Source organism: Diadema antillarum, unplaced genomic scaffold (genome assembly GCF_040938485.1).
Source record: "Diadema antillarum isolate AM-2024a unplaced genomic scaffold, OU_Dant_1.0 seq00002098_RagTag, whole genome shotgun sequence".
Classification (NCBI taxonomy): domain Eukaryota; kingdom Metazoa; phylum Echinodermata; class Echinoidea; order Diadematoida; family Diadematidae; genus Diadema; species Diadema antillarum.
The window spans coordinates 64790-81110 of NW_027272742.1; the positions used below are offsets into that span (position 1 = coordinate 64790).

The following is a 16321-nucleotide window of genomic DNA, read 5'->3' on the forward strand; positions in this document are numbered from 1 at the left end:
AAATATGGACAACCCATCAAATGATGAAAGATTCGTCACGTATATTTTTGATCCGTCACCATTGTTACAGATATTTAAACAAGCTCTTTTTCAAATAGGTCATTTAGATGACACACAAAATAAAACTTAGGAAACAATTCATTCAAAATCTGTATTTCGACTTGTCATACCTGCGTTAGTTCCAAATTCTAAATTCAAAGCCGTTCGGAATTTGAGCAGCATTATTACCTTTTCTATTTCATTTGCTAGAATGCTAACTCTCATATCATATGCTAAAATGTAGCAAAACTTTCATGTCATTTCTGTTGGAACTGCGTATATGTTATTTACGATTTCTTTGCCGTTCTTGTGATGGGTTTCGGGTAATGAATGGTTCAAAATTTTTACCATCGAAAAGAAATCCAGAAACTAATTAACTCTGTTGTGACTCTTTCAGAAAATATACCAAATTAAAGACTGACTAGGTTGACTTATGTCACCTATTTGAGTCCTCACGTAAAGTTGGAAGTGGCAACTTTTTGTTGGTTTTGTGATGCACTGTCACATATATGCTAATAGGAAAACGTTTATGTTATTTCTGTCATTTGAACTGTGCATATACAGTCCGACCTCTCTATCCGGACATGTAGGGACCTGTTCTAATGAGGGTAAGGGGTTTAGCCAGATACGAGAGACTCAATGTTTGTTATACGCGCATCTGCCGAAGAACGATCGCCTGTACCGTGTCTTAATTTAATGAAAAATTTTCTGTCCATGTTCTTGCGGTGATTTGTGGGTAGTTAACGTCCGAATGCATGTTAGATGAAAATTAGATGTAAATGTATCTTCATTATATTGAGTGTAATATTTAATTCATGTGAGTTCGTCTTGTAATTTTGTTTGAGTTTGAAATCCCCCTTTTCCCCGTAATTAGTAGATTGAAAAAAAAAAATATCAAAAGAGATCGCATCCGGATAATAGAGAGATCCGGGCAAAGGAAGGCCGGATAGAAGAGGTCGGACTGTGTGTAATTGACGATTTCTTTGCCATTCTTATGATAGTATATGGTAAAAAGGGGCACAAACTTTTCATCATTGAAAAGCACTCCAGAAACGTATCAATTCTTTTATGACGAAACATATATCAGTTAATAGCATTACACATGTAAACGTAGAAAAACAAACATTATGCATACCAGCGTGTCCATTGTTACGATAACACGAGATAACGTTTTACTCCAGTCCAGTGGTGTAGACAATACCGTGAGTGAATGGAATTCTTTAAAATCTGAAAATCATACCCTATTCTCTTCGTCTCACTTTAGTAATTCTTACGGTTTTAGCATCACATACATGTAGCAATTAAACAGAAGTGTGATATTCTGTCAAGTAAATACGTCATCTATTAAATCATGATATACATGGTCTAGTTATGGATTTATTCTGATCTCACTGTGACAATTATCAAGTATGTGCACTAACTTGTAAGTTTCTTACACATGGATATATATATTCTTCCTTGTACATGGTTATTACATCAACAGCGTAATCTTTATTATTTTCACCGAGTACTTTTATCCTTCGTCGTTCCAACTGCTATCTGGTCCATGTCATCCATCACCCTGTAACAAATTGCTTTATATAGTGACAATAGTTTCCAAACTGTGTTTCATTCCAGATCATTACAGACCTATGATGTGCGGCTCTTCAGTTTCTTTTTTTTTATTGTTTGTTTGTTTGGTTTTTTCGTTAATAGAGCTGATAATACGCCGTAATCTTTTTTTTTTTATATGTACAATGATATCAACACAGTTATGACCATGATTTAATCCTTAAAACCATGAAATCTTAGAGGAAAAAGGAAAAATTTTAATAATAAGCAACTTGGTTGAAATTATACACTATATACATCATCAAACTTTAAGAAATCAATCAGTACTATAATGATACATCAAAAAATATTCATCGCTATTTGAATCATATTGTTTTCTTTGGCAATTTTGTCTATCACTTATACATAAAATGTAGTTCATACACTCAATTTGCATATTGATTTTTGCGATATAATGAAATATTTCAAGATAACGATTACGAGTATTGACTTTAACAGAACTTGACGACATGTGCTGTTTTGGTATTTATATATCCCGTGAGAACCCATAAAGTGACTTCTTCCAAATAGCTACCTACATTTTAGTGAAGTTCATATAGATATCTTCCTGCATCGTGGGTTCTGACTCCACCCTAGAAGCTCCTCGTGTTTTATCCACCTGTGCATAGAGCTCCTCACACTTTGCCATTTCTGCTGGCAAAATGTTACCTACTGTTTTGTTCACCGTCGCGTACATTTCCTCACAGGTTTTGGGAGTTGACGTAAAACTCTCCGGGTTCTGAATCTCGGTGTCGTGATGGTCATTGAAGTTTTCCTCTTCCATCATCTTAGGACGAAGATCATTGGCGAAGTCGTTATCAGGATTCAACAGACTATAATCTCCAGAGTCAAAAGCATCAGGACATTGCGGTTGCTTGTTGGTATCAATGTCATTTTGTTGCTCCGGATTCAGTTGATAGTAGAAGACGTCTTCAGAAGGTATGGCTGTTATGGCATCCTTGCTTGAACGGGGCTTACTATATTTTTTGTCAGGGTAGACCTTATGCTGTAAAGTTTGACCAATAGGTGACAGACCAGGGTTGTGACTTGCTGCTCTGTCGTCAGGGAAAGCATGATTGAGGCGATCGTACTCGCTTTCTGTAGGCATTTCGGATGAATCGTGAAATAACGTCAGTGAATTGTAATAACTGTCATCAAACAAGCACGCTTTACCCGTGGATCTAGCTGCAGCATTCGTCATCCTGTCCAACTTACAAAGGTCTACATCCTGGTATTCATTATCATCACCATAAGCACACGTCGGTTGGTCCAGTGATGTCTCCTGCAGGCCACAATATTCATTATCAGAAGGAATATTCATTGAGGTCAAAGAAGTGCCGACGCGGGTATCTATGTTACTTTCTCCATGAACTGTACAAGGGAAGCCACGATTTATGCTGATAAAGGTAGAAAGCCCCTCGTCTATCTCTTCAGCATCCTGGTAGATGTGACTAGTGTGCCCGAGATGGCCCCCTCTGTCTCCGACGGTGTTGCCCAGGATGTGGGGCAAAAAGCGACCATCTGTTGTAGCATTAGGATTGGTAGCGTCCGACAAAACGACATGATCCGTCGTGGTTGGCTCTTGTACAGAAGTGTCTATGTGATTCATCTGAAGGTGTCCGCCATTTGGGTGAATATTCGACTGATGTGACGTTTCGGATCTCCATCGTCTGTAATTCAAAGGGAAAGCTGAATTTGTAATTCTAAGCATAAGACCGTGCATTGCAAAAGCCACCAAAAATTCGCCAGATATGGATTTTTAGTTAAGGGTATAAGTGAAAGCACAGAATCCAAGATTTGAAATGAAATATAAACTTTAGTGCAAATAGACTTGCCAAACCCATTTGAATAATGGAAAGACAGAACACCCTCTGCAAAAGTGTGTGTTCAGAAAAGAGGCTGTACCGTTTAGGGTCTAGACAAATTTTACCCAGCTGTCTGCAATGAATTGAACAAAGAAATTACATAGATTTCCATGAAAACCACTATTAAGTGGTAACTAATCTAAACTGAAAGTTTGCTCGTCATTAAGATGGCCTACATTTGATATATTTATGACCAAATGCAATATCAGTGTGATTTTAATTATTAGAGACGAAAACTATTTGAAGGGTTTCTTGTGTTTTGAATCGGTAAATCTGAGAAAGTCTACATCAGACCGAAACAAATTGTTTAAAATGTGCATAGAATCATGGTGAGAAATCACTTTACTTCTGATTACGTTCATTTCAGTTTGAAGGTGTAGTAAACTAGACTTCGTATGGTCATATTATTCGGGGTTTTCTCCCTGCACACTCGTCAGACGAGTGGTTAGGATTTTCAATAATTAAAGGCCCGGTAGCACGGGAAAAAGTGGGTGTCCGATTGAAGCGTCCTTTACTTTGCTGCCCACCGAGGCACATTCGAAACCTCGAATAGTGCTCGTCAGCCATGTGTACGGGACAATTCCAGTTTTTCTTTTTTTTTTCTTCTTTTTTTTTTAAGGCTGAGTGTGTACTTGCATATCAGTGATCAGTGATCAGTGATAAAACTGTGCATAATTTTTACGGGGATTTTTGAATATACCCGAACCAGTCCCATCTTCCCAATCCATGCATCTCCGCGCTACAAGGTCTTAGAGGCGTGTGATATTTGATTACTAAACGTCATAAGTATTACAATGTTTCGAAGATCAGCAAAGCATTGTAAGATAAATGTCTTTTATTTATTAAAAACAGGACCAGAAGGCTGACTAAATATCACCACTTTCAGTCTAATCACTCACACTCGCTATTCACCTCCATATCATTTTGTCTTTGCTTGTTTTTATGTGTTGTCCGTATTGTTTCTTTAGTTTTTTTACTGTGTATACACAGCCATCTCCTTGCCATCGATTTGGGATGGTTTTCATAAAATATGTTGGGAAAAAAATACTGTATTAATGAAAGTTTTGGGCGACAGATGGAATAATAATATGATAAAATGTCTGGCGACCAGAAACTCAGGTTTTCGTGACAAGTCCATCCACCAATTATGTATAAAGAGGAATGCAAATCAGCAAAATTATTTCAATATTCATGTGCATTCAATGTACACTCACTTCTGAATATGCTTTGTTTGTTTCATGAGTCGCATACAATGATTACACACACTATATTTACAAAGTAGTTTTGACAAAAATTCACCTTTTCTGTTGATGCCTACACCAAGCGATGGACAGTATGCCAACCACAGCAAAAACAACGAGAAGGGTTCCCAGGATGTACGTGATATAATTATTCACGTCACCCCCATGGTCTGGAAGATACAGCATTAAGTTCTAATTCAATTTTTGATAGCATTTCCATTCCCAATATCACATTTTATTTCGATACATTTAAAGAAAGTATGATGGAATTACAATATTTAATAAAACATCTATATTGCAATGAATAATTGATTTATATATGTAAACATACATAATATGAAACAATTTTGGATGGTAAAGTAGTAAAATCTATTATAACAAACTGTGATATATAGGCACAGCGTTTAGACTTTCCTAAGTTAAAAAAGAATAAGGGAAAAAATTATGGTCAATAATTGCTTACTTTACTTCACAGTATTACTTGGCGCTTTAGCACAATGATATGGATGCATTTTGATTGCACTTGTAACCAATTTTCCCTCATTGAGCTTTCTTTTTTTAGGGGGGATGCCTTTTCATTAGATCAAGGGATATTTGTATTATGATAGTTACATCACCACGAAAATCTGATGATCGATGAATAAAGGTTTTCTCAGTCCTCGTTGAAGAACAGCGCATTGCAACATTTCTTCATGGACATTTTTGTTATTCTTGTATCACAGAAATTGAACTCATCTTCACTGTGAGACAGTGACAATCTCAAAACTTGAATCCAGCTCATTCACTCATAACGGATTCACCATGAAGAAACCACATGTAGTGTGCTTCCGTCTAAACTAAACAGTGAATCAATAATGAACTTTAGGCAACAGAAGCGAAGTAGCACTGAATTAATCATTGCGTATGTAATTGATAAGGTAAAAGTGGTAAAAGAGATAAAAGCGGGTAGGCCAGGAACAAAAATATTTTAACTGTACGAGTCGAATCAATTACTACACTCACCTAACTGAGACACTACAGTTGTCGCTCGCTTTTGCGTAATGTCTGGTGTAGTCTGCGTCTGCCCTGTGCATTGAGATAAACCCACCGCAATTATTTAGGGTACGCATGTTGATGATTATCATAGGGCCTCAACACCTATTCCCCGGATGGAAAATACGTTCGTAATAATACAGATTTATTCATCTGTCAGATCTCAGTCTTTTGTACGCGGTGATAACAGAATAAAAAATTGTAGTGAATGGATGTTTATAATGGAGATGTTGACATTGAACACTCTATCCCTCCCCCCCCCCCCCACATGAAATATGATCTACTGGGAAAAAATGAGAGGAAGAGGAATCATTGATCTATCTTTGGTAGAAAAAAATCACAAAATCCATAATTCCAAAATTCCGCCAGGAGAGTCTTCCCCAAAAAAGGGAAATATTCATTACATTGAACACTAACCCTTCACCCTCTTTGGCGCAGTCATCACCCTGTCAAAAACACTCAAACACACACATACACACACACACAAACACACACACACACAAACACACACATAGACATATATATATATATATATATATATATATACTAGGTGTTTCAAAAAACATTTCCCACTTTTGATTCTTAATATTTCAAAAACTATATAGCAGATAACATTGTCATTGATATGAGTGATAGCTGAATAGTGTACAATTTGGTTGGAGGTAGTTTGAATATGAAAGCATTAATCAGTTTCATGAAATCCATGATTAATTTCACAGTTAGGTTCCAGATTTTGCTCTATTTTCAACCCTCTGTACAAAATTTCACTTTGCACAGGGGTCAATGGGTGTGTATGGAAGTGTGTGGTTAACACCCTGACAATGGTCCTGAACAATGGCCAGGGTTTGAATGCTTCATTATTTATTCATGAGAAATTGCACTATCACAGTAGTCTTTATTCAGCCTCTGATGGCAGTATCTGTGTAAAGTCAAACGCCTGCCGATACTGTCGTTGAGTCGTGACAGTGCTCTCCCTACTTCTGAAAAAACGAAATTACAATGATTACCTTCTGTTCTATCGTAAACATGGTGACAGGAAGCAAAGAAAATCAATTAGAGTATACACTTGTGTATATGGAGCCTTAAATTAATCTACTGTGAAACAAATCGCCCCAATGATAAATGCTTCTGAACTCTACCAAAAATGATCTCTTTTTATCGAAAAAGCGAAAAATTTGTCAGACTATTCAATTAGTAGAAAAATGAGGAACTTTAGATAATCTATGCTTATTTATCCCCCAAATTTAGTGATATATGAAGCAAAATTTCAAAATGATTGCCAGCTGGAATGAAATGAGGTGTTTGCAAGCTTATGGAAACATAGTGCTTACCTTTTCCATGTGCATATACATTTTTACCCTTTACCGTGCATGAATTCAGACTAGCAGCGCCCAAGGCAATCCACATGAATTATTGATTAAGCATTCATGTGCCTGGGAACGCGAGACTGACGCCTAGTCAACAGGTGGTTCAGGCATGTCCATTGTTAAGGGCCATTGTCAGCACACACTCACATACACATCATTGGTTCCTGTGCAAAGTTCAGTTTTTGTACAGAGGGTTAAAATTTGACCAAAATCTGAAACCTTACTTCAAAATCAATCTTAGATTTACTGAAACTGATTTATGCTTTCACATTCAAATTACCTTCAACAAAATTGTACACTATTCAGCTTTTACTCATATCAATGACAGTTTTATCGGATGAATAGTTGTTGAACTATTAATGATCAAAAGTGGGAATGTTTTTTGAAACACCTAATATATATATATATATATATATATATATATATATATATTACCAACACACCAACACACCAACACACGTTACATAGGCCATGCACTGTATTGAATTCATGCCATTGTCTTCTCATTCTACGTCGCAAATTAATTGTTATAATGAAAAAAGACGTTACAGGCTTTGCACACAACAGAAATTCAAGCTATATTGTCATTTTGATACCATCGATGTCTGCCGACTTCATAATTATCATCTATTTTGTTGGTGGTGATGTTTATTCCAAGCGCATAGGGGCCTTTGTGCTGGCAATTTATGAGTATGCCAAATATTTAATATTGCCATCATCTTGTCATTGCACTCACGGCTTTGCTCATAATAATATGTTACACTGTACTTGCCAGCTGTAGTACGACCCTCAGAAGTGCTTTCTCTACTTTGTGTAGACATTGTGCTGATATTGACATCTTGCCACTCTGCGTCTGTGAACAAACATTTCCATCCACAAAAAAGTATATAATAATGACAAACCCATTGAAAGAAAGATGTGTGATAGCACAGCAAAGAAAGTCATTCAGTGTCTATCTCTTTGGTACATTTTCAATTAAGAGGAGGAACATGTGCAGGGAGCACTTCAGAGCACGTAATATTCTCATGAAGAAGACACCGAGTATAGGTTGACTGTCCCAATGAATTATATTCCACTGGTAACAAAACGATTGTGTATATTCCGAGTAGTAGGAAATTTGATGGATATTAAGCATCGTCTTATACCAACGGATTTGAATGAATTATTTCAATTTTTCTCTCATCAGCTATGGAAGTATTAATTCAGAAACTTAAAACAGTAGCCATTGGCGCGCTCTACACTGTGTCATGTCAAGTTTTTTTTTCGGTGAAGGCTCAAAAGACGCATATTTGTTATCAACCACACTAAAAGATAATGATGCTTCCTCTCATTTATGGTATAAATGCAAACATATGAAATAAAACAGAACATTTCAAAAACTCCTTCCCTCGAGGACGCATAATAAAATATTCTCTCTCTCTCTCTCTCTCTCCATCTAGTAATACACTAGTACAAAGCAGAGATTACTGAAGATCATAATTATTGATGATACATTGAATTTCTAACATAGGACAGGCCTTTTGCTTTACTTTCGACTGCTCGGCAAGAAGGGACTGAAGCGTTCCAAACCGGGAAGTAAGTCGACCATTCTGGTTGTATCACACACTGCAGCGTCGCACTCCCGATGACGGCGTAACCTTTGTCACAGATGAGAGTTATCTTCGACCCGAAGCTCGTGACATCAGAGTTCCAACTTCCATTGGGAACAATCCCAGGATGATCACAAAATCCGACAGAGACTTCAATAAAGGAGAGATGTAAGGCATTTCAGTGAGCCATGAGGGAAAGCTTGAGATAGTCAATACCATTAGGATATATTACATCAAAATCATTATGTAGAGATAACTATACCTGAAGAGATCCACTTTTGTTTCTCTTCTGCATGATAAGGATGAGATACCTGATGATATGAAGATCTGAAAACTATCACAAAAGATGAATATATAATCACTCACATATCGCCTTTTCAAGATACGTAGCACTACTGAAGCAATAGCATGAAAAGATCTCAATGCAGGTATTAACATTTATAATCTACGTCGCCACTGGCAAATATAATGAAAATGTAATCATAATGACTGAATACATGAATATACAATGTATTCAAGTGAGAAAAATGCGATTCCATATTACTATTTACGGGACCCTGTTCAACCTGGGGGTCTGAAATATAATGTACTACTGAATAGCGTTGCGCATTGCATTGCTAAGTTTTGTTATGGGAATGAACGTAATTAAGCATATAAACCATTTTGTAATTCTTCTTTGACCATGAGCAGAAAAATTGTCATTTGCCTTAAGCATCTGTGATGTAACGATTATTCACGTAATCCTTACAAACAGTGTTTGACTTTTTTGAGCGCCCTGCTCCGTAGCGACCAGTATACATGCAATTCACATGCAATGAACACATCCATCTGACAGCAAGTGTTAATTAAGGCCTGACATTTGGCAAAAGTAATTAAAAGACTCTGTGTTCAGGCATTCAATAAAAATCAGTTCATGGATGTTTCCCATTGATGACCTGCTAGCTTACACAAGTATACAGTCTTCTTCTTCTTCTTTTCTTCTTTTTTAACATAAATACCATATTTTCAAGTCGGACAAGCCTGGTATTGTAATGATTCGAAATTGACTAGAGTGCCTAACCAACTGGGGGGAAAAAAGGTCATTTTCGAAATGTGCACATGATTTAATTTAAAAAAAGGGCCATTGTAAGAACTGCAGGTATTAACAAATAATACTGTCTTCATAATCATCGATGCTTGCCTACATTTATTTCACTTTCTAAATGTCAAGCAATCTCCGCTTCTGATACTCACGGTTAAATGAACGATGTCGGTTGGAGTCAAATTCTGTCGCAAATGGACATGTCCAGTTGTGAGAAAAGTTTCCGCCAGAAATGATCTGTGCATACGTTTCGGACTGAAGACAAATGCACGACCTTTGATGCACGACAGCAACGCCACTGCTTTCGGACCGTCTTCTACAGGTAGACATGCACTCGCCGTCAGAATCAACGCCAAGTTCAGCGCGAGATGCTGCTTGAAGAATTAGTTGGCTGCCGTTGTAGCATCCGAGAAATCCAGGCTCTATGGCAGTCATAGAAAACTATCATTTGAACGTGCCTATAGCTTTTTTTTAATAAAGAATTATTCCAGTTATACTAAAAACTTTCATCGGCTGGGGATGATGATAAATTAAAATGACTGAGCTTCAACCAACCTTGAATTGTGCGGGCAAGCTTTCGTCCTGCTCCTGAGGACTTTCTCAAGCCTTATGCGGGACGGGACGGGACAAGACGGGACACAACATTGAATGGGATGAGGCGCGTATCATTGACTTTGAAAAGCAACTGGTTAAAAAGAAAAATAAAGGAAGCACTTTGGATCGGAAGGGTCAATCCAGCCCTCAGCAGAGACTCGGGCTATACCCTTTCATCAATCTATGGTCCAGTGATTAACAAAGACAGGCAACGGCAGCAAGACAACACTCCACTGCATAAGGCTTGAGAAAGTCCTCAGGAGCAGGACGAAAGCTTGCCCTCTACAATTCAAGGTTGGTTGAAGCTCAGTCATTTTATTTATAATTATTTCAGTTGCTCGTTCCTCAAATTGTAGACAGCCTATATCTTATAGTTTTCAATAACTACTGAAATGACACTTTTTACAAGTCCATTACTATATGCTTTTAACACATGGAAATAATTATGGTAATAAAACCTATTCAGTTGACACCGGCATTTGTCGTTGCTCACAGTATCGAGTTTCATTTCGTCATACACATCCATTATCAAACATGAAAAAGAATGCATCTGTGTGCCGTAAAATCATACAAAGACATAGGATGATAATATCATGTTCGCAGATTTCTGATTTCTGCATCTCTCACCTCGACAATGGAGTCTAACAATCCTGTTTGAGGAACACTGGGTTGTTGTCTTTAAGCAGTCCACTGTACTCAGAGAACCTGTGCCTTGATATTGTACAAAATATTTCATGAACTATTCTTAGGTTTTGAATGCTGCATTTTTCATGGAGCTTTGAAACATTAAAAAAATCGCTGTCATTTTGATAAGTTTGCATGCATAAGAAGAAAATAAGCTACGTAGCAAAGAATCAGAATGAAATTATCCTTTATTAAAATATATCTGGGCATCACAGATGTTGCATGTTTCTAAATATTCTAATGAAAGCTTGATTGATGCGTGTATACCAATTAAAGCTTGTAACAAACTTGTAATTTGTACTTTTGCTCGTCGTTTATATGTCAAGCAAAAAAAAAAAGTAATATAGTAAAAAAAATAGATTAATATCAGTTATGCTATAACATCATGATATCAAAAGTGTTGCACTTACAGAAAACGTATTATGACAATGACAACACCTCACAAACTTTTGCTTACGAATTTCAATCTTTGAATACCTTGCAGATTTCTCCTTCTGAAGCAGACAACTACAAGTAGTATGCTTGTCAACTATCAACTTTCCCTTTTATTGTGATGCGAAGCATGCTATATTTTACATGCAATGGTACACGTACATTATGCGCTCACAATAATCTGCATGCCTAATGACAATCATGGCAGTTCTGCGGTTACCTTCACCACACGAGAGGACCAGAGTCTTGTCTTGTGTTGCTGTAGTCCCATCGGCCAAAATAAACTGGTTTGTATACTCCTTTGCCGCTGGGAAGCCTAGCTCTCCGCAGACCAATTCAGCAACTTTGGGAGTAAATCCATCCCAGCAGGCATGTTTATCTGATTCGATAACCACTAGGCCTTCAAGGGAAGAGGGTCCATCAACCAGCTTCACTAATGGTATCCCTTGAAAATTGATGTTAGAGAGAATAAAATCATTTGAGGTTACTGCTAATGTATAATCATGCAATCGTTCATTGCAGGTCATTCGATGTGAAGATGGTTTTACAAAGGAATATCGAAATAATAAAATTTATATTCTTGTTCGAGCTATTCACCGAAGTTTCCCTTGAAGATTATTATTATTATTATCATTATTATTATTACTACTATTATTATTGTTATTATTATCATTATTATCTATTCGGCGTTTGCAAAACAATACAAGTGATAACAGACAAACAAAATAAACAAACAAAACACAAGAAAACAAAGTGTCAGGCTTTCCCTGTTGAGCTTCCCTAAGGAGCCGGGTTGGAAAAAAAGCAATCAAAATAACTATGACCTTGGGCCTCTCCAACCAACTTAAGGAAGCACATCAGGAGTAGTTGAACATAAAAGAAAAGAAACAGTACAATTTGAGTTAAGCGTGTACACCAGGTGGATTATTCTACATACAAACTAAAAATATCATTGTGGCAAATGGGTATTCATTCCACCCCCTCCAGTAAAAAAAAAAGATACAGTATATAACTGGAGCAGGAGAATCATTTTATTCTTCTTCTTTTTCTTCTTCTTCTTTTGCTTAATTACCGTCGCCCTGAGACTAAACTAGCCCTAACTCTCCTCTCACACAGGTGAAACGGATGAAAGAAAAATATCGTTGGGTCATCTCTTCATGGAATTCACAAAGTCTACTGCTTGTTCAATTCTAATCTTTGATGTTATTAGTTAATATCGAGATATCAAACAATAAACTCCCACCAAACAATCAGTATAGGCCTACGTATAGCTTAGTTTATATAATTGGCATAAACAATATAACTTGATTACAACAAATAAGTACTTTGTACACAATAACGACACAATTGGAATTATGTTTTTATTGTGAATTGATTTTTCCACGACACTCAAACGTGGACATGCGTTGCGACAACGATTATCGCCCTCGAGCCGGAAGCGACTATCTTTGACGGGGCGGCAATTTATGTCGCAACAAATTTTTTGCCATCATAAATTGTCGCCATCGAGGTCAAAAATTGAGAACGGCACAAGCGTCAAAGATTGTCGCCAGACGACAATTTATAACGGGGCGACAATCTTTGTCGCAACAACATGTATTTGTTTGGTTTGTTTGTTTGTGTGTTTGTTTTTCTAATAATGGTCCGGATATCAGAGCTACGAACGAGGTCTTGAAAAAATGATAAATTCTTCTCCACGTTGCATTTCCATTGCAATCGATTTTGTCTTCACAATTCGTTGTCGTGATTTTATTTTGTACCATTTCAGGGATAGGCATGGTGCATATTTCACAATCACTTGTAGTTTTAACACCTAAACTGCTTTGTTGCATAGATAATATGGATTTTAATACAAAGACTACATAATTTATATGCAAATAAGGTTAATTCCGCAAAGACTGTAAGTCTTTGTAGGTAGAATTTTCCATTAAATGTGATTTTAAGTATGAGTGTGGATTATTTCGCGTAGCCACAATGGAAGAATTAAACAGCATGAAAGTAAACAACCACGGCAAGAACGCAAGGCCTAAATCCCGTGCGAACGACCAGGAAAATGCTAAGATGCACTCTCGCTGTCGCCATCGAACTCAGGCTAGAGATTGAGAATCCGTAATTCTAGCCCATCAGCTGCAACCATCATATTGATATCATGTCTTTAGATGAAAATGACGCATTATGATATATTTTTAATAGTTATTTGATTTTTTTTTTCAATTATGTCTACGATTTGACACAGTCTCATGTATTAAAATACCCTCGATATAGGGACTTGAATTTTTGTTCAGAATATTTATATTCAGTCAGGTACCATTAACCTGTGCCAACTGTTTCCTTCTTTGCCTGTATATATTGCCGTTTCCCCTTACAGTCTAGGTTCTGTCATATTATAAGTGCGCTTTGAAATACATGTCTTTTTGACAAAGTATACGCGCGGTTTACATGATCATACATAATTTGTTGCAATTCAAAAGAAAAAGTCAGGTTCAGGAGAACTGAAGGAAAATTATTGTTGGAGAGAATACAACAAACACAGCTTCTTCATGAAATCGTTATTATTAAACACTTACCCTCGTAACACTCCACAGTCATGGTAAATTTCACAGGGTAGTATATATACCATAACCGTAGCTTCGTCTGATGGGTTAGTGATAAAAAAGGAGAAGACTCGTTGTCTTTCACTATCAGATTCCGAGAGGTCTTGTTTGCTATTTCATCAAGTCTTTCGAATCCCACCACAACATTGTTGATGGAATTGAGGGTATAGAGGATTCTCCTTCCTCGGGGTGCCTGCAGAACCCAACTATCACGGTTGTCAACGCAGGTTCGGTTACACCATATCTCCCTTTCTACAGGAATCCCGGAACAATTTAGACTGAAATCTGTGTGATGATAAGGACCACATAGGGAGCACGTAAATTAATGAATTATGAGAACAGTAATGAAAGAAAAAATGAAACATTCGTCTAGTATCCAGCAGATGTCAGTTCTGTGACACGATTGAAAATCCCAAATCATGTACTTTTTTTAACGAATTCTTGTAATTCATTAAATTTTGTCTTCCTGGAGATCACAGCCCAGTAGTTAAGTTATAGATCAATTTTCTTTCACAAGCGCAGCAAAAAGAAACGATAAAGGTTAACTTAATTGAACCAATTACTTGTGGGAATTTTTAGGTTGAATAAAGATTCAAGCATATCTGATACAACATATTCCATTCTCGTGTAAATACGGACATGCTCCGAGAACTGAGAAAAAGAGAAATATGCGAGATAATAGAATGTCATTGATGGAAGGAAAATTGAAAGGTACGTACATGTATTCGTTCCCATCGCTGAGGACTTCATAGAAGAATTGCAAAACATGAAATCAACACAAATCCATACAAGGAATATCACTCTTTCCTCCATCGCGAAGAAGGGGAATCGTAGCACAGCCACTGCAGACAGTTCCGAAATACCAGCACGCTATTATTCGAAAGACTGAAAGTCGGTGTAATGTTCCCTTGAATCCTTACATGCAGCTTGGAATAGAAATGAACAATGATTACTGTTGAGGGTACAAAGCTGATTGATGACGTTGGAGAAAAAAAGGGAGTCTGAGTGTGCATGATAAGACTGCGTTCGAGCAGAATGAAATTGTAATGATAATATCATATATTGCCCGGGCTTTCAAGGAAGCGATACAGGAGGATCCACAGCATACAACCACTCCAGAATGCCAATCATTAGTTTCAGTAATATAACGCCCACGCTTTCGTTTGAGCTTTGTATTGCCATGTTACTATCATATATCTATTATCATATTTCTGTGATAGTTATTGAAATTAATAAGGTACTTTCGGACTACATTATTATTGGATAACAGCTTCCATTAAGCTGAATGACTCCAAGAAGGACTGTGCTGTACTATAGATGCATGTTTAGAACATGAAATATGCTCCAGTATGTAAACCAAAGTTGTAAACAAAACTCTTAAGGATGGAAAGCTACTTTCGACCCTTCACAAATTCACAAAGCATTATCTCTCTCTTTCTATCTCTTTGGCCTATGCATTTTAGATCATTTTAAATGTATGATAGTCTTGGTGCAAGAGGCTGAACCTGCCTGCCCTCCTTTTTTTTTTTCTTTTGCGAGTACTGGATTCAAATCTGGATGATAAAGCTCTTTTACAACTGAGGGCTTTGGAATAACAGAGGACAAGTCCATTTTCATGTGGATTGAGTGACTGCAGTAATATTAGTACAGTACATCAGTGAAAGTTTGGGGGAAATCGGACAATCATTTCGAATTTTTTGAATTTTTAAAGTTTCTGCCCTGTCACTGCAGGATGAGAAGACAATTACAGCTTGTGATGTCACATGTATAGAACAATATTAAGAAAATATATAGACATGTCAACATATTTTCACTTTTCTCGCATCATTAAAAAAAGGACTTGGCTTGCCTCTTTCAGAAGGCAGGGGGATAATATAGGTTTTCCGGCCTAATTTCACCAGATTTGCATTCGATTTCAAAATGTGATCATTCAAGTTCGAGGGAATTTTTGAATGATCACCGAGATGAGCATCCAAGAAAGTAACTAGTTTATTTAATTTAATTTCATCAGCATGCGATTTCATGAGTTTCTCAAATAAACATGTAAAAGGGGCGTTCTCTTTAAAAGAAGGTTAAGGGATTCAAATTAACGATAAGCAATGAGGCAAATATTTACAACATATGGACAATATTTTTCATTGTTTCTTATATTCTTTGTTGTTACTCATCTATTTGAATATGCAAATTTAATGTATCCTGAAATGGGACTTTTG

General features: G+C 36.9%; 2 protein-coding genes across 2 annotated transcripts; both read right to left on the reverse strand.

The window, feature by feature from the left end:
- Window positions 1-1432: 1432 nt before the first annotated feature.
- Window positions 1433-5989, reverse strand: LOC139713920 (uncharacterized). The gene is made up of 3 exons (XM_071625641.1): window positions 5738-5989; window positions 4794-4905; window positions 1433-3299 (listed from the first exon to the last, which is right to left on the reverse strand). Exon 3 carries the CDS (start codon window positions 3236-3238, stop codon window positions 2165-2167), a length of 1074 nt encoding a protein of 357 aa, XP_071481742.1. The 5' UTR covers window positions 3239-3299; window positions 4794-4905; window positions 5738-5989; the 3' UTR covers window positions 1433-2164.
- A 3932-nt stretch (window positions 5990-9921) lies between these two features.
- Window positions 9922-14103, reverse strand: LOC139713926 (uncharacterized). Its single transcript, XM_071625645.1, has 4 exons — window positions 14082-14103; window positions 11735-11959; window positions 11026-11109; window positions 9922-10226 (listed from the first exon to the last, which is right to left on the reverse strand). Exons 1-4 carry the CDS (start codon window positions 14101-14103, stop codon window positions 9922-9924), a joined length of 636 nt encoding a protein of 211 aa, XP_071481746.1.
- Between the last annotated feature and the right edge of the window lie 2218 nt (window positions 14104-16321).

What these genes read in the sequence shown, in the direction of transcription:
- LOC139713926 (XM_071625645.1), bottom strand. Translation starts at nt 14,103, where the DNA reads ATGACTGTGGAGTGTTACGAGG. An exon ending in GACTGTGGAGTGTTACGAGG is followed by an intron (nt 11,960 to 14,081) that starts GTAAGTGTTTAA and finishes TCAATTTTCAAG; the next exon opens with GGATACCATTAGTGAAGCTG. An exon ending in TGTTAGACTCCATTGTCGAG is followed by an intron (nt 10,227 to 11,025) that starts GTGAGAGATGCA and finishes TGACTGCCATAG; the next exon opens with AGCCTGGATTTCTCGGATGC.
- LOC139713920 (XM_071625641.1), bottom strand. Translation starts at nt 3,238, where the DNA reads ATGAATCACATAGACACTTCTGTACAAGAGCCAACCACGACGGATCAT.